Source organism: Loxodonta africana, chromosome 7, assembly GCF_030014295.1.
Source record: "Loxodonta africana isolate mLoxAfr1 chromosome 7, mLoxAfr1.hap2, whole genome shotgun sequence".
In the NCBI taxonomy this organism is placed as follows: Eukaryota; Metazoa; Chordata; class Mammalia; order Proboscidea; family Elephantidae; genus Loxodonta; species Loxodonta africana.
Genome location: NC_087348.1, coordinates 71,415,797 through 71,440,693, shown reverse-complemented (window position 1 = coordinate 71,440,693; position 24,897 = coordinate 71,415,797). Strand labels below are relative to the sequence as shown.

The window sequence follows — 24,897 nt, the reverse complement described above, 5'->3', positions numbered from 1 at the left end:
ATTTTGTGTTTTTTGGATTAATGGCAGCCTTGTTGGTGTGAGATAGAGTCTCATTGTAGTTTTGATTTGCATTTCTCTAATGGCTAATGATCGTGAGCATTTCCTCATGTATCTGTTAGCTACCTGAATGTCTTCTTTAGTGAAGTGCCTGTTCATAACTTTTGTCCATTTCCTTAATTGGGTTATTTGTCTTTTTGTAGTTGTTTTTGCAGTATCATGTAGACTTTAGAGATCAGATGCTGATCAGAAAAGCCATAGCTAAAAACTTTTTCCCAGTGATTCTTTTTTTTAGTAGGTAATCTTTGTACTCTTTTGGTAAAGTCTTTGAATGAGCATAGGTGTCTGATTTTTAGGAGCTCCCAGTTACCTAGTTTCTCTTCTGCATTGTTAGCTATGTTTTGTATACTGTTTATGCCATGTATCAGGGCTCTAGCATTGTCCCTACTTTTTCTTCCATAATATCTATCGTTTAGATTTTATATTTAGGTCTTTGATCCATTTTAAGTTAGTTTTTGTGCATGGTGTAAGGTATGGGTCTTGTTTCATTTTTTTGCAGATGGATATCTGGTTATGTTGGCACCATTTGTTAAAGAGACTGTCTTTTCCCCCATTAAACTGACTTTGGGCCTTTGTCAAATATCCGCTGCTCATACGCGGGTGGATTTATGTCTGTATTCTCAGTTCTCTTGCATTGGTCCATGTATCTGTTGTTGTACCAGTACCAGGCTGTTCTGACCATTGTGGTGGAATAATAGGTTCTAAAATCAGGTAGAGTGAGGCCTCCCACTTTGTTCTTCTTTTTCAGTAATGCTTTACTTATCCAGGGCCTCTTTCCCTTCCATAGGAAATTGGTGATTTGTTTCTCCGTTTCATTAAAAAATGTCATTGGAATTTGGATCGGAATTGTGTTGTAGCTATAGATGGCTTTCGGCAGAATAGACATTTTTACAATGTTAAATCTTCCTGTCCATGAGCAAGGTATGTTTTTCCACTTATATAGGTCTCTTGGTTTCTTGCAGTAGTGTCTTGTAGTTTTCTTTGTATAGGTCTTTTATGTCTCTGGTGAGATTTATTCCTAAGTATTTTATCTTCTTGGGGGCTACTGTAAATGGTATTGATTTGGTGATTTCCTTTTCAATATTCTTTTTGTTGGTGTAGAGGAATCCAACTAATTTTTGTATGTTTAACTTGTATCTTGATACTCTGCTGAGCTCTTCTATTAGTTTCAGTAGTTTTCTTGAGGATTCTTTAGGGTATTCTGTGTATAAGATCGCATCATCTGCAAATAGAGATACTTTAACTTCTTCCTTGCCAATCTGGTTGCCTTTTATTTCTTTATCTAGCCTAATTTCTCTGGCTAGGACCTCCAGCACAATATTGAATAAGAGAGGTGATAAAGGGCCCCCTTGTCTGGTTCCCAATCTCAAGGGAAATGCTTTTAGACTCTCTCCATTTAAGATGATGTTGGCTGTTGGCTTTGTATAAATGCCCTTTACTATGTTGAGGAATTTTCCTTCTATTCCTATTTTGCTGAGAGTTTTTATCGTGAATAGGTGTTGAACATTGTTAAATGCCTTTTCTGCATCAGTTGATAAGATCATGTGGCTCTTGTCTTATATTTATATGATGGATTACATTAGGTTTTTTTTTTTTTTTTTTCATGTTGAACCACCCCTGCATACCTGGTATGAATCCCACTTGGTCATGGCGAATTATTTTTTTTGATATGTTGTTGAATTCTGTTGGCTAGAATTTTGTTGAAGATTTTTGCATCTAAGTTCATGAGGAATATAGTTGTGTAATTTTCTTTTTCTGTGGTGTCTTCCCCAGGTTTTGATATCAGGGATATGCTGAATTCATAGAATGAGTTTGGGAGTATTCCATCCTTTTCTATGCTCTGAAATACCTACAGTAGGAGTGGTGTTAACGATTCTCTGAAAGTTCGGTAGAACTCTGCAGCGAAGCCTTCTGGGCCAGGGCTTTTTTTATGTTGGGAGTTTTTTGATTACCTTTTCAATCTCTTCTTTTCTTATGGGTTTATTTAGTTGTTCTGCCTCTGTTTGTGTTAGTTTAGGTAGGTGGTGTGTTTCTAGGAATTCATCCATTTCTTTTAGATTTTCAAATTTGTTAGAGTACAGTTTTTTGTAGTAATGTGATATGATTCTTTTAATTTCAGTTGGATCTGTTGTAATATCACCCATCTCATTTCTTATTCAGGTTATTTGCTTCCTCTGCGGTTTTCTTTTGTCAGTTTGGCCAGTGGTTTATCAATTTTGTTAACTTTTTCAGAGAACCAGCTTTTGGTCTTGTTAACTCTTTCAATGGTTTTTCTGTTCTCTGTTTCATTTAATTCTGCTCTAATTTTTATTATTTGCTTTCTTCTGGTGCCTGAGGGTTTCTTTTGTTGCTCTCTTTTTATTTGTTCAAGTTGTAGGGATAATTCTTTGATTTTGGCCCTTCTTTTTGTATGTGTGCACTTATTGATATCAAATGTCCTCTGAGCACTGCTTTCGCTGTGTTCCAAAGGTTCTGATAGGAAGTGTTTTCATTCTTCTTGGATTCAATGAATTTGTTTATTCCATCCTTGATGTCTTCTATAACCCAGTCATTTTTCAGCAGGATATTGTTCAGTTTCTAAGTGTTTGATTTCTTTTCCTTGCTTTTTCTGTTTTTGGTTTCTACTTTTATGGCCTTATGGTCAGAGAAGACGCTTTGTAATATTTCAATGTTTTGGATTCTGCTAAGGCTTGCTTTATGACTTAATATGTGGTCTATTCTAGAGAATGTTCCATGTGCGTTGGAAAAGAAAGTATACTTGGCTGCTGTTGGGTGGTGTGTTCTGGATATGTCTGTGAGGTCAAGTTGGTTGATCATGACATTTTGATCTTCTGTGTCTTTATTGTGCTTCTTTCTGGATGTTCTGTCCTTCACCAAAAGTGGTGTGTTGAAGTCTCCTACTATAATTGTGGAGCTGTCTATCTCACTTTTCAATGGTGTTAGAGTTTGTTTTATGTATCTTGCAGCCATGTCATGGGGTACATAAATATTTAATATGGTTGTATCCTCCTGGTATATTCTCCCTTTAATCATTATATAATGTCCTTCTGTATCCTTGTTGTGGATTTAACTTTAAAGTCTATTTTGTCAGAAATTGTCACTCCTGCTCTTTTTTGTTTGTTGTTTGCTTGATGTATTTTTTTCCATCCTTTGAGTTTTTTGTTTGTGTCCCTAAGTTTAAGGTGTGTCTCTTGTAGACAGCATACAGACGGATCATGTCTTTTTATCCATTCTGCCACTTTCTGTCTCTGTATTGGTACATTTATTCTATTTACATTCAACGTAATTATGGATAGGTATGAGTTTAGTGCTGTCATTTTGATGTCTTTTTTTGTTTATTGTTGGTGTTTCTTTTTCCCACCTAATTTTTTTGTGCCAAGTAGCCTATCTGTATATATTGTCTTTTCCTCTTTTTCGTTGGAGTTGATTTCGTTTCTGCTCAGTCTCTATTTTTTTCTTGTAGTTTATTTTGATGAGCAGGATTGTTAGTCTCCTTTGTGGTTACCTTAATATTTACCCCTATTTTTCTAAGTATAAACCTAACTTTTATTTCTTTGCATCGCCTTGTCTTCCTCCCCATATGAAAGATCTATGACTACATTTCTTAGTCCGTCTTTATTCTTTTAATGTTATCTTCTTTTACATAATCACATCGCTGTTACCCTTTTTTGAGCTTTTTTTTTCCATCTTGATTTATTTTTGTGATTTCCCTATCTGGTTTGACATCTGATTACTCTGTCCAGTGTTCTAGTCTTGGGCTGATATCTGATATTACTGATTTTGTAACCAGAGAGCTCCGTTTAGTATTTGTTTTGGTCTTGTTTTTACGAATTCCATAAACTTCTGTTCATCTGGAAATCTCCTAATTTTGCCTTCATATTTGAGAGACAGTTTTGCTCCATATATGATTCTTGGTTGGCAGTTTTTTTCCTTCAGTGCTTTATATTAGTCGTCCCTCTGCCTTCTTGCCTGCAATGGTTTCTGCCAAGTAGTCTGAGCTTATTCTTATTGACTCTCCCTTGTAGGTGACTTTTCGTTAATCCCTAGCTGCTCTTAAAATTCTCTCTTTATCTTTGGTTTTACAAGTTTCCTTATAATATGTCTTGGTGACTTTGTTTTAAGATCTACCTTATGTGGAGTTTGGTGAGCATCTTGAATAGATCTCATCTTTCACGATATCAGGGATGTTTCTGCCAACAAATCCTCAACAATTCTCTCTGTATTTTCTGTTATCTCTCCCTGCTCTTGTACTCCAGTGACTCGTAGGTTATTTCTCTTGATAAGAGTCCCACATGATTCTTAGGATTTCTTCATTTTTTAGAATTCTTTTGTCTGATTTTTCTTCAGGTATATTGGTGGCAAGTACTTTATCTTCAATCTCACAAATTCTGCCTTCTACTTCCTCAGTTCTGCTCCTCTGACTTTCTGTTGAGCTGTCTAATTCTGTAATTTTATTGTTAATCATCTGAATTTCTGATTGCTATCTCTGTGTAGATTCTTGCAGCTTATTAAATTTTTCATTATGTTCTTGAATAACCTTTTTGATTTCTTCAAGTGCTTTGTACGTTCCTTGGCTTGTTCTGCGAATTGCCTGATTTCCTTCCTGATGTCTCGAAGGGTTCTGTATATTAATCTTCTGTATTCTGCATCTGGTAATTCCAGGAAGCACCTTCATCCAGAAGATCCCTTGAATCTTTGCTTTGAGAGATTGTTGAAGTGATCATGGTCTGCTGCTTTCTGTGATTTGATACTGGCTGTTGCCTCCGAGCCATCTATAAGTTGCTATATTAGTTTGTTTACTGTATCGTACTTTCTTGCTTTGTTTTGTTTTGATATGCCCAAATAGGTTGCTTGAGTGAGCTAGCTTGATTATTTTCACCTTTGAAACTCTAATGTCCTATCACCAGATGGCCAGAGCTGTTACCAGGTGTATGAGCCTAGGAGTCCGTTCACTTTTCTTGTGTGGATTCAGCTCATGTGTCCAGGTAGTTGGTCATCAAGTGTGTGGTACAGGCTCTGTCCTGCTGTCTTAGGGGGCAGGGGTGCTTGGTGTAGGTACTGGTATCTGGTTTCAACAGGGGGTCATGCTCTGAACAAGGCAGCGGGGGGGGGGGTGGCTGACAACCATCCCCCAAGTGTCTGTGAGGAAACTGCGTCCCTGTTCCCTAGAGCACACAGGTGGGTGGGTTCTGCAGATGGACCATGGGCACCCAATGCTTTTGTTTGTAAGGACTGGGAGGTACCAGTTATCCTTGGACTCCAGTTGTGGATGGCTGGGTTACTTGAATGGAGCCACCAGCCCTTAGGCCCCTGATGTGGGTAGTTGAGTACCCTGTTTTATAGGCAAAGTGGTGTCAAGCATCAAACACCCACCTGTCCAGCACACAGCTGAAACAGTTGCAGTCTGCCAACAATGGCCTAAACAGGTCCATGCAGGGGGGAAAGGTATTCAAAGTCCATGGACTGTTTATGCCTGGATGGGACCCGCCTCTGTCCTGAGCTCACCAGGTTAGTGGAGCTAGCAGATTATCCTTTCCCCAATTTTGAATTTTTTCCTCCTCCAATGCCGTAAATATATGCAAGTACCTAGCTTTTGCCAGTAGCGCCGTTCTTCTTTGGTTCTGGAGGTGTGAGTAGGCTGTGTGACTGGATGTTTCTCCCTAAGGGAACTGTGGCCGAACGCTACCACCAGCTGCCCGCAGCCACTCTCAGGAATGGTGCCTGAGCGTTCCCGAGGATTCAGGTCTGGCAGTTCCTGTCCGCTTCTGAACCGTCTCTCTCTTCCCCTGCTGCTCAGTGTGTTTTCTGACTTTGCCTTTGATGTTCAGGGCTTCTAGCTTGTCATAAATGTAGTTTTTTCACTTATTTTTTCAGGTCTTTGTTGTAAGAGGGTTCACCAGAAGCATCTGACTACTCTACCATCTTGGCCCCACCTCCTAGACTTTATATTTTTTATTTCTGTGACTATATTTTTTCCTAGGAATTGTGTTTGGTACTTTTAAAAGCTTGATAACATCTACATATACTTTCAAACCTCTCTCATTTCTCGAAGCATACTGGTATTTATTTTATAATGTAGGAAAGGTAGGCTTATTGTTTTTTAATTAAATTTTTTATTTTGAGATGATTGTAGAGTCACATGTAATTGTGAGAATTGATACTGGAGACATCTCTTGTACCCTTTACCCAGTTTTCTCCAGTGGTAACATCTTGCAAAACAGTAGTTCAGTATCATAACCAGGATATTGACAATGATATAGTCAAGATATAGAACATTTTTATCACCAGAAGGGTCCCTCATCCTGTTGCCCTTTTATAGTCACACCCACTTCCTTTCCACCCCCTCCTTAATCTCTAGCAATCACTAATCCTGCTCTCCATTACTATGCTTTTGCCCTTTCAAGAATATTACATAAATGGAATCATAAGGTATGCCATCTTTTGGATTGGTTTTTCTCATTCAGCGTAAGCTTCTGGAGATTTGTCCAGGTTGTTGTGTGTATCAATAGTTCATTCCTTCTTATTGCTGAGTAGTAGTAGTCCATGGCATGGCAGTACCACAGTTTAACCATTCACCTGTTAAAGTTCATCTGGGTTTTTTGTAGTTTTTGGCTATTGTGAATAAAGCTTCTGTAAACATTGATGTATCAGTTTTTGTATGAACATAATTCTTCATCTCTCTGTGATGAAAGCCAAAGGGTGTGGTTGCTGGGATGTATGGTAGTTGCATGTTTAGTTTTAAAAGATACTTCCAGACTATATTGCAGAGTAGCTGTTACATTTTACATTGCCACCATAAGTATATGAGAGATTCAGTTTCTCTGCTTCCTTGCCAGCATTTGGTGGTGTTACTCTTCATTTTAACCACTGTCATAGGTGTGGTGATATTTCATTGTGGTTTTAATATGTCTTTCACTGTCGGAATCGACTCGATAGCACTGGGTTCCCTAGTGATGTTGAAGACCTTTTCTTGTGCTTATTTGCCATCTGCTTATGCTCTTCATTGAAATCTCTCTTCATGTCTTCTATCTGTGTTTAGATTGGATTGTCTGCTTTTCTACTCTTTAAGTTTTGAGACTTCTTTATGTATTCTAGATACTAGTCTTTTGTTGAATATGTGGTTTGCAAATATTTTCTCCTAAACTTTAGCTTATCTTTTCGTCCTCACAACAGGGTTTTCTCAGAATAAATATTTTCAATTTTGATGAAACACCAGTTAATCAAATTTTCCTTTTATGGCTCATGCTTTTAGTATCAAGTCTAAGAACTCATTGCCTAGCCCTAGATCTGGAAGATTTTCTTGATTTTTTTCCCTAAAGTTTTGTGGTTTACATTTAAGTCCATGATCTATTTTCAGATAAATTTTATGCAAGGCTTAGGTCAAGGTTTATTTTTTTACCTATTAAAAGAAAACCCTGTTGCCATTGAGTCAATTCCGTCTCTTAGCAACCCTGTAGGACAGAGTAGAACTGCCCCATAGAGTTTCCAAGCAGCTATATAATAAGACCTTTTAAAATGGGTAGACTGATTACTTCCACTTTACTATTCTTTTTCAAAATCCTTTTAGCTATTCTAATTTCTTTGCCTTTTCATACTAACTGGTATTATTATTTTTTTGTTGTTGTTTAAATTAATCATGTCTATATTGTCAAAAAATCTTGCTGTGATTTTTGGATAGGACTTGGGTTAAATGTGTATATTCATCTTTACTATTTCGAGTCTTCCAGTGTATGAACACAGTATCTCTCTCCATTTATTTAGATTTTCTTTGATACCATTGTGTTGAGAGAATTAATCTGTATGATTTCAGATCTTTTAAATTTGTTGAAGTTTGTTTTATGGCCTAGGAGGTGGTCTGTTCTGATATATGTTCCATGGGCATTTGAAAAGAGTGCTTTATCTGCTGTCGTTGGTTGGAGCGTTTTATAAATGTTGATTAGATCCTATTGGTTGATGGTATTGAGTTGTATATCATTGCTGATTTTCTGTCTAGTTGTTCTGTCAATTGTCGAGAGACAGGTATTGAAGTCTCCAGCTGTACAGGTAGTATAAACCAAAATCCCATTGCTATCATATACGGGTAGGTAATATATCAATTTATAGTGTATTTGAGTTATGACGAACCACATTTCGACCGTCTTGTTTTTTGTTTTATCTTATCATTAAAAATCCGTTGCTGTCAAGTTGATTCCGACTCATATCAACCCTATAGGACGGAATAGAACTGCCCCATAGAGTTTCCAAGGAGCGCCTGGTGGATTTGAAATGCCAAACTTTTGGTTAGCAGCCATAGCTCTTAACCACCACGCCACTAGGGTTTCCCATCTTATTAGTAATGTATATTACAGTGTTGCAGCATGTAATTTGCTGATGTTATTCTCAGATGTTCACTTGCAGGTGTTCAAAGATCAGATTTGTAAAGATATTGATAATAAAATAATAATGAAAACTGAAAGAAAAAAGGTATTTGACTTATGTCAGAACTGACTCACAATGATGTTGTGGGAATGAAACCCCGTAATGAGTCAGGGACTACATGTAATTGTAGATTTGTCTAATTCTTTTAGTTTTATCAGTTTAGGCTTTGCACATTTTGTAGGTGCGTTATTTCGTATATACATATGATTGCTATGTCTTCTTGGTAGATGAGCCCTTTTATGATTATGTAATGTTCCTGTCTCTGATTGCTTTGAAGTCTATCTTATGTGATATCAGTTTTTTAAAAATTAACTCCTGCTTTCTTTGAAATAATTACTGCATAACGCTATGGATCGAATTGTGCCCCCCCACCCCCCCCCCGCCCGAATGTGCATCAACTTGGCTAGGCCTTGATCCCCAGTATTGTGTGTGGTTGTCCACCATTTTTAAGATTTGGTGTGATTATTCTATGTGTTGTTAAGTCCTAACCTCTATGAAGTTAATGAGGCAGGATTAGAGGCAGTTAAGTTAATGAAGCAGGACTCAGTCAACAGGATTAGGTTGTATCTTGAGTCAACCTCTTTTGAGATATAAAAGAGAGATGCAATTAGAGAGAGAGGGGAACCTCCTACCACCAAGAATGAAGAACCAGGAGGGGAGTACGCCCTTCGGACCCAGGTCCCTATGCTGAGAAGCTCCTAGGCCAAGGGAAGATTGATGACAAGGACCTTCCCCCAGAGCTGACAGAGAGAGAAAGCCTTCCCCTGCAGCTGACACCCTGAATTTGGACATCCAGCCTCCTAGACTGAGAGAATAGGTTTGTCTTTGTTAAAGCCATCCACTTGTGGTATTTGTGTTATAGCAGCACTAGATATCTAAGAAACATGTCTTTTTCCATCCTTTACTTTCAGTCTGTTTGTATATTTGAAGTGAGTTTCTTATAGGCAGCATGTTGTTAGGTGTTGTAGAGTCAGTTTTGACTTCTATAGATAGCATAGAATTGGGTAATGTTTTTAATCCACTCTGCCAATCTCACTTTTAATTGGTATATTTAGATGATTTGCACTTAATGTAGTTAATAATATGTTAGTGCTTAAGTCTGCTATTTTATTTTTTGTTTTCTGTTTTTTCCTTTTTTTTTTTAAGTCTGCTATTTTATTTTTTGTTTTCTGTTTGTTCCTTTCTACTTTCTTTTCCTGCCTTCCTGTAGGTTACATGAACACGTTTTTGAATTCGGCTTTAACTGTAGTGTTCTTGGAAACCCTGGTGGTGTAGTGGTTACTTGCTACAACTGCTAACCAAAAAGGTTGGCAGTTCAAATCCACCAGGCACTCCTTGGAAACTTTATGGGGCAGTTCTACTTTGTCCTGTAGGGTCGCTAAGAGTCATAATCGACTCGATGGCAATGATTTTTTTTTTTTATGGGGAGTGTTCTTGATTGTATCTCTTTGTACAGCTTTTTAGTGGTGCTCTAGATATTACATTATATATATCTATGTTATCGCATTCTACTGTTGTTGGCTTTTTATAAGTTTGGATGAAATATAGGAACCTTACCTCCCTTTGTGTTCCTTTGTCCTCTCTTGTTTATAATTATTTCCTCTCTATATGTTTATAACCACATCAGGTAGTATTATAATTTTTGCTTCAACTATCAAATATTTAAAAAACCTAAAAGGAGAAAAAATGTGAATTGTGTTTAGCCATATTTGTTTACTGTTGTTCTTTATTCCTTCTGGATGTTCCAAGGTTCCTTTTGTTATTTCTCTTGTTTAGAGACCTTCCTTTAGCCATTCCTTTTAGAGTAGGTCTACAGGAGACAAATTCTCTTAGTTTTCCTTCATGTGTGAATTTCTTGAATTCCACCTCATCCCTGAATCCATTCCTTGGCCATTCCTGAAGTATATTTTTGCTGCGTTTGAGATTTGGAGTTATTTGCCGTATTTCTTATATCTTATATCTTTTCTAATAGTTCTGCATGTTGCTAAGACCTTGTGTTTTCTCAGTCTTATTTCTTCTCTGTTGTTCAGATTGAGTAATTTTTCTTGTTTTAGCTTCCAGTTTGCTGATTGTTTCTTCTGTCCCTTCCATGCTTTTGTTGCGCTCATCCAGTTTGCTTTTTATTTCAGTTATTGTATTTTTCAGTTCTGAAGTTTCAATTTGGTTATTCTTTATATCTTCTATTTCTTTTGTTTTCCTGTTTTTTAAATTCATTACATGCATGTTCGTAAACGTTCGTTGAATCTTATCATGGCTGCTTTAAAATATTTGTGAGGTAATCCTAACATATCTGTCATCTTGTTGGCATCTGTTGATCATCTTTTTTAATTCAAGATCTCCTGGTTCTTGGTATGTGTTCCATTTGATTGAAACCTGGACGTTTTAGTATTACATTCTGGCATACTGAATTTTATTTAAACTTCCTGGTTTTGGTACCTATTTTTTTTTTCTTTTCCCCTCATCTCACTCTGGCAGGGAAAGTGAGGGACACAGCTTGTTACTGTTAGATGGAGATAGAAGTCCAGGTTGCCCACTCAGCATTTGTTGGCACCTGAGGGGAGCAACTCTGTTATTACTGGGCAGAGGTGGGAGTTTTGACTCCCTGCATGGTTTCCAGTCACACCACAAATTGGGAAGTATTTTTACCATTAGATGATGGTGAAAGTCCTGACGCTCTACTTGGCCTCCTCTGTGGGGGAAGGGTGTGAGGTGCCTCATTATATCTGGTAGTGGTGAAAGTTCAGGCCCCCAAGTGGTCTGCACTGACACTGCAATGGAGAGACTTGCTACTGGTTGGCAGGGATGAATGTCCTGACTCTGTACTTGGCCTTCTTTTATATACCCCAGTGGGGTTGTTGGGGTGCCTCATTACTGGGTCAAACGAATGGATGTGTAACTTCCCCACTCAGCCTTTCCTCTGGGGCCAGAATTTTTTCTGTGGTGGTTGCTTGGAATAGAGTGACTATTTTCTAAATTTTTTTGTCTTGCTAGGCTAACCCTTTCCTGATCCTTTGGCAACAGAGAGCAGTCCTTTTTTTCTTCTTCTTCTGTGCCCATTGGTGTTTTTAACTTCTTCAACATCAAGCCTGGGATATATGAGGCAAAAAGAAAACCCAGAGAGCTTGTCACCGTGCATTCTTTGGATTCTACAATCCCTAGCTGATCTACTTTCTGCTCTCTACCATTCAGTCTTGTTTGTTTTATATATAATGTCCAGGGTTTTTAGTTGTACTTAGTGGGAGGAATAGGGGAAAGTAAGTCTACTCCATCTTCCCGGAAGTGCCAAGTTTATTTTTAGTTTACCTCTCATACCAAGGATGTAGTCCTTTTGGGTCCTGATTCTGTGGAGACTTTGTATCCTGTTTTCCAAACCCCTTCAGTTATTTGTTGGCTACAGGAATTATCAACATGTTCTCCTGTCTGGGTTGCTTTTTTTTTTTTTCGTTTTATTTTAACTTTTTTTTAAAATTGTGCTTTAGGTGAAAGTTTGCAGCTCAAGTTAATTTCTCTTGCAAAAATTTATACACATATTGTTATGTGACACTAGTTGCAATCCCTATAACGTGACAGCACACTCCCACTTTCCACCCTGGGTTTCTCATGTCCATCCAACCAGCTTCTGTCCCTTTCTGCCTTCTCATCCTGCCTCTGGACAGGGCCTGTCCATTTAGTCCCATGTATCTGCTTGAACTAAGAAGCACACTCTTCAGGAGTATTTTTTTGTTTTATAGTCCAGTCTAATCTTTGTCTGAAGAGTGGGCTTCAGGAATGGTTTTACTTCTGGGTTAAGAGAGCATCCGGGGGCTGTGGCTTCAAGGGTTCCTCCAGTCAGTCAGACCATTAAAGTCTTGTATTTTTACATGCGTTTGAGTTCTGCACCCCATTTTTCTCCTGCTCCGTCAGGGACTCTCTGTTATGTTCCCTGTCAGGATGGTCGTTGGTGGTAGCTGGCACCATCTATTTGGGTTGCATTTTTAATCTATTAATGCGGTCCTTGAATTAATAGAAATTATTGATTTTAATGTTCTGTATCAGATTTTTATAGTTAACATTTTTTAAAGAATGTTGTATGGTTATCATTTTTATGGAATGCTAATTATATAGGAAGCTTTTGAGGGAGTTGGGATTTAGGAACAAAAATGGTGGTCAAATTTAAATTGTCAACAGTCTCTTAGATTGCTAGATATTAAAGAAACCGACGTTTCTGCTGTGTTGATGAGGATATTAGTGAGCATTTTAAGCATGTTGAAATTTAAGCTATTGCTTTGTGCATTTGTACACTATCAAACACTATTGCACTACTGGTAGAAATAAAAATTGTCTAATTTTGCCCTTCCTTCAGGCATCCACACAGCTTGTTTTATCATTTTTCTTCAGGGCTCTTTGCGCATGCCAGCCCCTTAAAGAGGCCTTTCCTAACTGTCCTGTTTAAAAATAACAACCTCACTTCCCCTTCTCTTCCCTCCATCATTCTCTCCCTTTACACTGCTTTATTTGTCTTCATAACACTTTTCATACACACACTATATGTGTGTGTGCACAGTATCACTTATTTAAACATTCTTCAACAAATATATATTTAGCACCCGCTACATGCCATCGGCTTTTCTACACATTGGGGATACAGCTTTTCTTTATAGGGATAAACAAAAGGATAAAAATTCCTGCCTTCCAAAGTTTACGTTTAGGAGGGGTAGAGATAGACAGGAAACCCTGGTGGTGTAGTGGTTAAGTGCTGCGGCTGCTAACCAAAGGGTCAGCAGTTCGAATCTGCCAGGTAGTCCTTGGAAACTCTATGGGGCAGTTCTACTCTGTCCTATAGGGTTGCTATGAGTTGGAATCGACTCGACGGCACTGGGTTTAGTTTTTTTGGTTTTAGAGATAGACAGTATTAGTTTCCGTTAAGTTATCCCACAGTTCTCTGTTGCTCTGTTTATTTTCTTTTTCTTTGTTTTATTTTTTATATTTTCTACCAAAAGTGTATAAAATACGTATTTTAAGTTCACTAATTTTTTCTTTAGTGGTATCTAATCTGTTAATCCCTTCTGTTGTATTTTTCATTTCAGATATTATTTCTCATCTCTAGAAATTCAGATTGGGTCTATTTTGTATCTTTCATTTTTCTCAACATGTTTTCTTCTAACCTCTTGAAAAATGGGATATAGTTATAAACTGATTTAGTGTCCTTATCTTTTAATTCTATCATCTGTACCATTTTTGGATTGACTTCTATTGATTGATTTTTCTCCTCATTATGGATCGTAGTTTCCTGCCTCTTCGTATGTCTGATTATTTTTTATTGGATGTCAGACATTGTGAATTTTACCTTGTTGGGAGCTATGTATTTTTTATTCACATAAATATTCTTTTTGTCAGAGGCACTTAATTTACTTGTAAACAGTTTAATTCTTTTAAGGCTTGCTTTTCATCTTTCTAAGATTGGACCAGAGTAGCCTTTAGACTAGGACTGTTTCAGCTCCACCACTCAACACTCTTATCTGATGCCCCACGTGTTAGGAGATTTTTTTGCTCTGGGTGGTGGGAAACTAAGTGGGCTCCAGGGATTCTTTTCCGTGGTTCTCTTCCCTGCCTTGGGTAGTTCCTCCACATGCACAGCTGACCAGTATGCATTGGGTACTCAAGGAGGAGCCCTTTCTTTGCACATCTCTGGAGCTTGCTGTCTGTGTAGCTCTCTCCTCTCCACTGCTCTACTCGGTGAATTCCAGCCCATGATCCCCTTGAACTCCCAATCTCATCTCTTCAACTCAAGGAGATTGCCAGGCTCTGCCTGGGCTCCACCTTCCTGTACTGTGGCCAGGAAACTCTGTCTGAGCAGCAAGCTGGGTCAATCATGGGGTTTACCTTTTTTGTTTCCGCTTTCACAGGAATCACTGTCCTCTGCCACCTGTTGTCCGATGTTTGAAAACCATTGTTTCATATATTTCATCTAGTTTGTTTTGTTGTTTAAGGTGGAGGATAAATCCAGTTTGCTACTCTAGTTTAACTCATAGTGGAAGGCTTTTTTTTTTTTTTTCTTTTGCAGATAGACAATAAACAAGTAAAATATAAAGAAATATATTAGAAAGCTGTAAGTACTGTGGAGAAAACTGAAGCAAGGAAGAGGGGATGAAGAGTCCTGATAGGATTTTGTGGAAAATTGTAATTTTAAATAGAATGGTGAAAAAAAGACCTCATTGAGGAACCAACTATTGTGATTATCTTTTGCTGTATAACAGTTCACCCCACAACTAGTTACTGAAAACAACCAAATATTAATTTCGCTCAGAGATGTGCATTTTGGGCAAGGCTGAACTGGGACTGCTTGTTTCTGCCCTGCTAGGCGTCAGCTGGGATACCTCAAAATCTGGGAGCTGGAATCATCTGAAGGCTTCCTCAGTCACGTGTACAGTGGTTGATCTTGGTTGTCAGCTGGGATCTCATTTGGGCTGTGGCTCAAGCCATCTACACATGGCCTTCCCATGTGACTGTCTTCCAAGGATGAGCATCTGAGAGAGAGAGCCAGGAAGCCGTATTGCCTTTTTCTAACCCAGTCTTGGAAGTCATGTTCCCTGTCACAGGGAATCACTGAACCAAAAAAAAAATGTCATCGAGTTGCTTCCAACTCATGAGACTGGCCTATATTAAAGGGGACTGGAATTGACTGTTGCTTTTTCTGGGAGGCACGTCACATGATTTGTGGACGTGTTTTAAAACCACGACAATGGTATTTGACTAAAGGAGATAAGGAAGTGAGGATATATAGGGGGAGCACGTTCCAGGTACAGTATACAGAAATGTAAAGACCCTGAGACTAGTGATGCTTTAGATTTTTTTGGTTTAGGTCCCACTGTAGATTGACAGTCCTTGAGTGCAAGGTTCACTGCTGTATTTTCAACACCTAGAACAGCATTTGGCACATAATTACAGTTCAGTACTTATTTGTGGAAGAGAGGGTTAGCCCTTTGGCACCATGTATCAAAGATCCTAAAAATGAGTACATATCCTTTGATCTAATGATTATTGGGAAATTGTCTTAAGGAAAAAAAAATTGTATAAAAGTACATAGCTATAGTGAACATTTGAAAGTGTCTAAATGAATACTGGAGTTTCTGGGTGGTACAAACAGTTGAAGTGCTTAGCTGCTACCTAGAAAGGTTGGAGGTTCAAGTCTACACAGAGGCATCTTGTAAGAAAGGCCTGGTAATCTACTTCCAAAAAATCAGCCATTTTAGACTCTATGGAGTACAATTCTAGTCTGACATGCATGGGGTTGCCATGAGTCAGAATTGACTTGTTGGTAATTTTTTTTTTTAATGCCAATTAATAGTATATTGTTGTTGTTGTTGGGTTCTGTCCAGTTGATGCTGATTCATAGTGACCATATATGACAGAGTATAACTGCCCCATAGAGCTTCCTAAGCTATAATCTTTGTGGCAGCAGATCACCAGGTTTTTTCGCACACGGAGCAGGTGATAGTTCAAACCACCATCCAGTTGCTTAGCAACTGAGTACTTAACCATTGCTCTACCAGGGCTTCTTGATAGTAGATTAAACCCAAAAACCCTGTTGCTGTCAAGTCAATTCTGGCTCATAGCAACCCTATAGGTTGGTGTAGAACTGCCCTATAGAGTTTACAAGGAGTGGCTGGTGGATTCGAATTGCTGAACTTTTGGTTAGCAGCCAAGCTCTTAATCACTGCACCACCAGGGCTGCAAAATAGTAGATTAGGTAAATAAATTATGGGCTGTCTATATAATGGAACACTGTAGTTTTTTAAACTAAATTTTAGTGTGGAAAGTGAATGAATATTGAAGGACAAGGAGAACATTTTAAATAATTGTGTATAAAATGCTCCTATTTGGTTAAAGATGAACAATAGATATATAATAAATATATCCATAAAATGGAAGGGGCTCTGGTGGGATATGTATCAAATTGTTAACAATTGCTATAGGGGTTATTCTGGAGTTGCTTTCCAAAATATCACGTACTGCTAGTATAATAAAATATATTTTTATTGCAAGAACAAGCAGTGTAAATTTTGTTTTGTTTATGTAGAATAATATTCAGTTTCCTGTCAGTGATAAAAAGTAGTTTTTAAAGCAGTATAAGTTGCTCTCTTTTTAATAACTAAAGGAGAGAGAGGGAGAAAAATATGCATAGAAAAAGTGTAGAATGATGTAAAACCAAGATTTTTGAAGAGTTTATCTCTTGGTGATAGATCATTTTCTTTTATATTTTCTTAATTATTATTAAAATACACTTGTCTTATTATAACAAAGAACGGCTTCATGTTAAAAGAAGGGGCAAAGGGTTATGTTAAGCAGCCTAACTTTAAACATATCTATCATGTGAAAAATCCAAATTTATAAACTGGCTAAATTAGAAATCTCTTGGTTTCCCTGCAGTTTCTTCAATTGACTAAAAATACTGTCTTAGAATATTTGATTTACACACAGTTCTGAAGCCACCATTCTTAGTTTAAATGTGACTGTTTTCCATGTTAATATTACACTTTATAACTATAGCGTTGGACTTTGGTAACCTTTACAAGAGTAACTGATGCATAAAGTAAAAATTACAAATATTATTTGTGAATAAAACCCTAGATGGTGTACTAATATTTTAATAAATATTTTATTTTAAAAATGTCCTTAGGTTAATTGTTCTCATTTCACTGTCTTCCCCTTTATTTTAAAGAAATAATTTGTAACTCATTTTATTCTTATATGCCATAGGATGTGTTTTGGAGATGCAGACAAAATATCTTTGATGAAATGAAGAAGAAATTTTTACAGGTAGACTGCTGATGTAATTGCTTTAGCGTGATAATCAGCAGAGCAAGTAACGGCATGTTAGTATTTTTATTTAATAACAAGGCATGTCTTAAGTTTTATGCTTGTTTGGCTATTTTATTTCTGCCCTATTTTAGTAATAAAAAAGTCACCTTAGGTGAATTTATGTTTGTTTATTTTTAACAAGTGAGTGAAGGGGAAAACTGATATAAAAACCACACACCACTTTGTTTTAGCTTTTGGGTATCATAGTTGTCTATTTTTTAGGTATATTTATCTTCTGAAATACTGATAATGCTGGGAATTAAATAATTTAATAATAATCTTTAAAGTGAAAATTCAGGAATCCTGTTTGCAGAATTAAATAAAACTGTTACTCTTCTGACAGTCTGATTGCACTGTAAGCCTAAACTTCTCTGTGCTGTAGCACCCCATTCTAACCTTTACTTAATATCTCATTTTCCTTAGGTCCCTTTAGCTCTCATTTTTTTCCTCCAGGCTTTCTCCCTTAACTTCTTCTCTTCTCCCCAGTTGATCTGTTGAAAGAGACTACTTAGAAAAAGATCCTGTAAACAATAGCGCTGAAGGAAAGGACCTTAAAAATAATCTTTTTTTTTTTTTTTTCCTTTAATGAAAGTTAGGATCCCCATCCCTGCCCCAGGAATTGTCACTTGTACAATCTGAATGAGGCTGATCACTTTTATAAACTTCAGTCAGCAAAATATTCACACCATCAATTCTCTTTAAATCTATAAAGTCGTAAAACCCATTGCCGTCAAGTCGATTCCAACTCATAGTGACCCTGAAGGACACAGTAGAACTGCCCCATAGGGTTTCTAAGGCTGAATTTTTTTTTTTTTTTTCATAGCAGCCCCATGTGACAGAGTAGAACTGTCCTGTAGGATTTTCTAAGTTATAATTTTTTGTTGTTGTTGTTGTTATTATACTTTAGATGAAGGTTTACAGACAAACTAGTTTCTCGTTAAACAGTTACTACACATATGTTTTGTGACATTGGTTAACAACCCCACAACATGTCAACTCTCTCACTTCTCGACCTTGGGTTCCTTATTACCAGCTTTCCTGTCCCCTCCTGCCTTATAGTCCTTGCCCCTGGGCTGTTGTGCCCCTTTAGTCTTGTTTAGTTTTATGGGCCTGTCTGATCTTTGGCTGAGAGGTGAACCTCAGGAGTGACTTCATTACTGAGCTAAAAAGGTATCAGGGGGCCATACTCTCAGGGTTTCTGCAGCCTCTGTCAGGCCAGTAAGTCTGGTCTTTTTTTGTGAGTTAGAATTTTGTTCTACATTTTTCCTGAGCTCTGTCTGGTGCCCTCTATTGTGACCCCTGTCAGAGCAGTTAGTGGTGGTAGCTGGGGACCATCTAGCTGTACTGGGTTCAGTTTGATGGAGGCCATGGTAGATGTGGTTCATTAGTCCTTTGGACTAGTCTTTCCCTTGTGTGTTTAGTTTTCTTCACTCTTCTTGCTCCCAAAGGGGTGAGAACATTGGAGTATCTTAGATGGCTGCTCACAGGCGTTTAAAACTCCAGACACTACTCACCAAAGTAGAATGTAGAACTTTTTTTTTTTCCCCTAGTTTTTATTAAATTGACTTTAGAAGAAGGTTTACAGAACAAACTAGTTTTTCATCGACAGTTAGTAGACACATTGTTCTTTGACAGTGGTTAACAACCCCACGACATGTCAACAGTCTCCCTTCTCAATCCCAGGTTCCCTATTACCAGCTTTCCTGTTCTCTCCCGCCTTCTAGTCCCTGCCCCAGGGGTGGTGCACCCCTTTAGCCTTGTTTTGTTCCATGGGCCTGTTCAGTCTTTGGCTGAACCTCAGGAGTGACTTCATTACTGAGCTAAAAGGGTGTCCAGGGGCCATACTCTCAGGATTTCTCAAGTCTTTATCAGGCCAGCAAGCCGGGTCTTTCTTTTTGATTTAGAATTTTGTTCTTCATTTTTCTCTAGCTCTGTCCAGCCCCACCGTTGTGATCCCTGTCAGAGCAGTCAGTGGTGGTAGCTGGATACCATCTAGTTTTACTGGACTCAGCCTGGTGGAAGCCATGGTTGATAGTGGTCCATTAGTCCTTTGGGCTAATCTTTCCCTCATATCTTTAGTTTTCTTCATTCTTCCTTGCTCCCGAAGAGGTGAGACTAGTGTAGTATCCTAGATGGCCGCTCACAGGTTTTTAAGACCCCACATGCTACTCACCAAAGTAGACTGTAGAACATTTTCTTTATAAATGATGTTATGCCAGTTGAACTAGATGTTCCCTGAGACCATGGTCCCCACAGCCCTTAGCCCAGCAATTCTGTCCCTCAGGGAGTTTGGATTTATCTGTGGAGCTTCCATGACCTTGCTCAAGGCTGTAAATCTTTATGGAAGCAGACTGCCACATCTTTCTGCAGAGTGACTAGTGGATTCAAGCTGCCAAGGCTTTTGGTTAGCATCCAAGTGCTTAATCATGAACTGTGGACACCCTGAAGGGTAATGCTGTATGGCTTTTTTTCTTAGCTTATAGTAGCTCCTGTGCGAAGGCATAGATAAAATGGACTTACTCGTGAATTTTTTTTTTTAAGTTTATAACCATAATCTTATTATTATTTGTAATAACACTGGATGACAGTCTTGAGAGAAAATGCATTGACTATGAAATTTAGAAGTGAAGAGATCCCTTCATAAGGGTTATAGTCTTTATCTTAAAATTTTTCTCTCAGAAGCATCTAAAACATAATTTGGAATTTTGACATTAAATTGTTTGCTACATGCTGGTGATACTGTGAAGGAGCCCTGGTGACACAGTGAGGTTAGCGCTTGGCTGTTAACCAAAAGGTCGCAGGTTAGAACTCACCAACCACTCCGCAGAAGAAAGATGTGGTAGCCTGCTTCAGTAATGGCTAAATCACAGAAGAAGCCAAACATGTTGCTGCTGAGTCGATTCCAACTCATAGCACCCTATAGGACAGAGTAGAACGGCCCCATAGAGTTTCCAAGGAGCGTCTGGTTTATTCGAACTGCCACCTCTTTGGCTAGCAGCCATAGCTCTTAACCACTGTGCCACCAGGGTTTCCTCAGTAATGGTTACAGCCTTGGAAACCCTACTCCTTCCTATAGGGTCACTGTGAGTCTGAATCAGCTCGATGGCAATGGGAAGTGATACTATGAACATATACCACCAGTTGCACACCTCATTTTGCATTTGTAATGAGAAAACCAATGAACTATTTTTTGTGAAATGAAAGTTATGATGTTAACTTCCAGGATGTCAGTTTTAAACTTAAAACTGCTAAGAATGCCAAGGAAAGAAAAGGAGAAAAGATGACAAGTGGCAAACACGCCTTCAGCAGGCTCCAAGATTTATTAGACAGAAGAACTATCTATGTCAACCACTTCTAGAGATCCCTAGCAATGAGTCTGTCTTTGGAAGAAAAATATGTTTGTACTGTTTTTATCACAATATGTTAATACCCTTTTGCAAACAAAAGTATGATTTTATTCTTTTCTGTCTTCAAGGGTACTTCAGACTTTGCTAGGAAATGTTTTGTTTCTGCAGTGAACATAAAAAACACAGAACATTCTTTTAGTAAAATGTATAGATGAATGTAATTGTTGACATTCCTCTTATTCTCACAAGTGTAATATTGGTATGAGTTGTATGTAAAATGAAGTTTTAATTTTGTGCTTAAGATTTTTTGTCCTTGATCAAATTTTATGTGTGGAAAACTATGACCCTTTCATAGCTCACGTAAGATATATTAAATGCTTTCCTAAATGAAACATGCTTTAAGCTTTTCTAAAACTTTGCGCTTGTTTTCTCTTACCTTGAGTTCACAGTTGAATGCATTTGACTCTGAAATTTTGCTCCTTTCCCTGAATCATGAGGTATCCTCAGTTGCTTTTCTTTCAAGTTCAATGTGTACTTAAATGGACTTTTTCCCACCTCCCTGCTCCTACACACTTTCCAACTAGAGCTTGCATGTGCTTAAATGTATATTTCTGTTATCTACTGGTATGTAACAGACTACTCCAAAATTTAGTGGTTTAAAATGACTAGTTTATTTGTTTACGATTCTGTCCAGTGAGAATTTGGGCGGGGCTCAGCTGGGCAGTTCTTCTGCTTCACGTGGCATCATCTGGGCTCAATACTTGGTTCCTCTCAAATAGTGGCCGGGTTTAGCTGGAATGTCCAAGAAAGCTTTTCTCTATTATTCAGTTGTCTCAGTGCTCCACTAAGCAGCCACTTTCTCTCTGCATGGATTGTTAGAATTTCCTCACAGCATTCTGGCCCCAGGGTAATTGGACTTCTTTCTTATTTGGTGGATGGCTTCCAAGAGGGAGCATTCTAAAAGGGGCAAAAACAGAAGCCTTAAATTATACAATATCACTTCTGTCACATTCTGTTGGTACAAGTCAGTCATATGGCCAGCCCCAGATTCTAGGGAGGAGGAAAAAGAAAAAGGAAAAAAGTGTCAAAGAATTTTTAGCCATTTTTAATCTACCTCGTGTTTCCACCTTTTAGTGCCTCCTATCCTATTTTCATTCTGTTGTACATGGGGTCACTATGATTCAGAATTGACTCAACAGTACCTAACAACAATAATGTCCCATTTTCATAATCCTGAGAAACACCTTGTATTTAAATGTTTTGGAAGTCTGCATGTTTAACTTAATATGGTAGAGTTTTTTTCCTCCTGAAACGCAGTTATAAAATAATTAGTATAGCTTATGCATTGATGATATCTAAGAATTGCTTTTTTTCCCCCAGTATGTTACTGATAAGTTCCCAAATTAGGAAGAAAGAAGGAGGGAAATTTCACCTCAGTGTGAATTGTGTTGACAATAGTGATCTCAAAATTGAGATGCAATCCCTGGACGGTAGCCACATGTTAGATTAAATTATAGGTGAAATAAAGAATGGTCCATAAAATAAATAGAATTTGTAAGTGACTAGCTTAGAGCTTTCAAAAAGAGCAGAACATTTTTGTTAGTCTATTACTTATCCTAAAATTGAATTTAAGAGACTAAGCAATTTTACTTTGTAGGAATTTCAAAGAAACGGAAAAGTACCCAAAGAAAAGGTGTTTATCACTTAATTATTTCTAAAGTACAGTAAAATCTAGTCGAAGAGTCAGTAAAATAGAGTTGATTAAATGAATTATTTGTGTAATAAAATACTATTCAGCTGTTAAATTGATGAGTTAGGAAAAGTTTGACAGGGAAAGATTAAATTTATAAGTGAAGAAAGAAATTATAAAACGTCATGTATTTTCAAAATCCAATGTTTATTTTAAAAAATTGAGCATGTATGTTGTATATGGAAAAATATTAGGAAGGATATGCACCAAAATGTTAGTAGTTATCTCAGGGTTCAGAGATTATAGAGGAGTTCCACTTTTTCCTTTGCACTCTATTTCTTAATACTTATATCTACATAAAAGGAAACTCTTGACATTAAAAAGAATAAAAAACACACTTGGAATTAAATTTTGTTTCCTGTGATACAGTTAGTCTTCACATGAGAATTCATTTGGAAATAGTTTTCCCACAGTCTTTGAGTGGAAGGAGAGGAGTCTGGAGTGCCTAAACCTTGTGGTCACATTTTTCAAACGGTACAGAACTGGGGTGGGGGGGGCGGGGAACAAAACCTGTTTCCTTCAAGTCGATTCCAACCCATAGCGACCCTATAGGACAAAATAGAACTGCCCCATAGGTTTTCCAAGGAGCAGCTCATGGATTTGAACTGCCAACCTTTTTGGTCAGCGGCCAGACACTTAACCACCGGGCAGCCAGGGCTAAAAAAAAAAAAAAAGAAGGTACTAATGTGGGACTATATATTGCTGCCATATCACCATACTCAATGTATAGTACTATATCAGCACTCTGATTTCTGAATTCTTAGATAACTTCATCTTCCTTGGATCATCAACCCCAACCTATTTGAAACTTTAAAAACTACTATAATATTTTATGTCTGGAAAAGGTGAATCATTCAGTCTTACCCTACCTCTAAGTATAATATCCAAACTATAAAAGTAGGTCTTTTGTAGTTTAAAGTTATTTTGAGTTGTTTAACCAGGGTTTTAAACAGCTGTCAACTTTATCTTTCTCAATTTGGGATTAAAATATATATAAAAGAATCCATTATGTGTATTAGTTGTAACACCATAAATTTATAGGTGAAGGTTTTTTTCCTTATCTGATTGAGAATTAAACTAGTAATGATCTTTTGTGTTATCCTGTTTATTTTGCAGAAATACATTTCCCTTTATGTTTGTAAATGAGTTATTGCTGGTAATTACATATTTTGACTTGTCTAAAATATTGTGCTAGTCAGTATGTTTTAAGTATTATACTTCTTTTTTAGCAACATATTTCTGTTCTAAATTGGATTAACCTTATTTTTAATTACATTTAAATGCATATGGCAGCAACAAGTTGTAATTGGGTTCCCCTCACCAAACAAACAAACAGAAAAACCTTGGGGCTATCCAAATTCTTGTCAGTGATAATAATTATTCTCATTTAAAGATGGATCATGCAGAAACAACAAAAGATTGGGGTTGATATTGTTGTAAAAAAAGAAGAAGAAATTCTTGTATGTAGCACTAGTTTGTAGAGGTCATATTTCTGAATAGTCTGTTATGGGATTGGTGAGAGATCCCTCAGTTAAATGACTGCTGCGTTTGATTTTGAGGGAAAGCAAGAGGTTTACATAACCAGATTTGCACTTTAGAAATACCATCCTGGATCTAAGCAAGATAAAATTGAAGGAAGGAAAACTGCTCAGAAGCTAATGGAGAAAGATCATGACTGCAGCAGGATGAAGAGAAGTAGGTAATTCAGGAGGTAGCCAGAAGGTAGAATTGATAGAGTTTGATGTTGTGTGAGGTGTAGAAGGAGGAGACAAGAAAGATACTCGGCTCTGGGTAGATGATGGTGCTGTTCATTGAGTTGGAAATTATAGGCATACAGAGCAAGCCTGCCACTAAACTATCTGATGCAAAAAGAAAAATGGCCTTTGTGTTGTCAGCAGCTTGAAGATGGAGGGCATAGCTTCTTTGAGAAAGCCTACTTTTAAAATCTTTTGTTTTGATAATTACTGAATTATGCACTTGGTGAAAAAGAAGGAAGGAGAATTTGTGACATATACTGTCTTCAGTATTGGTAATAGAGAAAAAGGATTTTTTTCTTGCTTTTCCCTCCCATTACCGCTGGCTGATCTGCTTGGATAAGCTTGTCAGCTCCAATACATTATATATGAGACTTTCTGGCCATCTGGGCTATGGGTACAGCAGAGTAAAGGTGAGGAGGTCTGATTGTCTGTGTCCCTTCGTTACAGATTTTGCAGTTTTTAGACAGTTCCCATTGAATTTCTATACAAATCTCTTTCTGTTTTCCAGGAGACCCAGAAATGCTTGCTTTGCTAGCATAGTAATGACACATTTTTAAGGAAACAGTTATTTTTAACTTAAAATTGCTCAAGTGTACTTCTTCATGGCTTGTTGACCACTGACTTAACAACCTTAAAAGGTGAAAGCAAATGCCCACAAGAATCACTGTTGATTCTGAAATATGCCCAAGTTTTTCCAGAACTATCCTATATGGTGTTTTATAGACAT

The 24,897-nt window shown here is 37.6% G+C and overlaps 1 protein-coding gene across 2 annotated transcripts in view; it reads left to right on the top strand.

Moving 5' to 3' along the window:
* The window catches only part of USP47 (ubiquitin specific peptidase 47), a 148,872-nt gene that overhangs the window by 34,526 nt on the left and 89,449 nt on the right, over positions 1–24,897 (top strand). The window contains exon 2 of one of the 2 annotated variants that reach the window (XM_010592234.3): positions 17,215–17,274. The exons of the other annotated variant lie outside the window; for it this stretch is intronic. Within the exon in view, the coding sequence (XP_010590536.2) occupies positions 17,215–17,274 (60 nt within the window). The remainder of the gene's footprint in view (positions 1–17,214; positions 17,275–24,897) is intronic. 2 annotated transcript variants of the gene reach the window in all.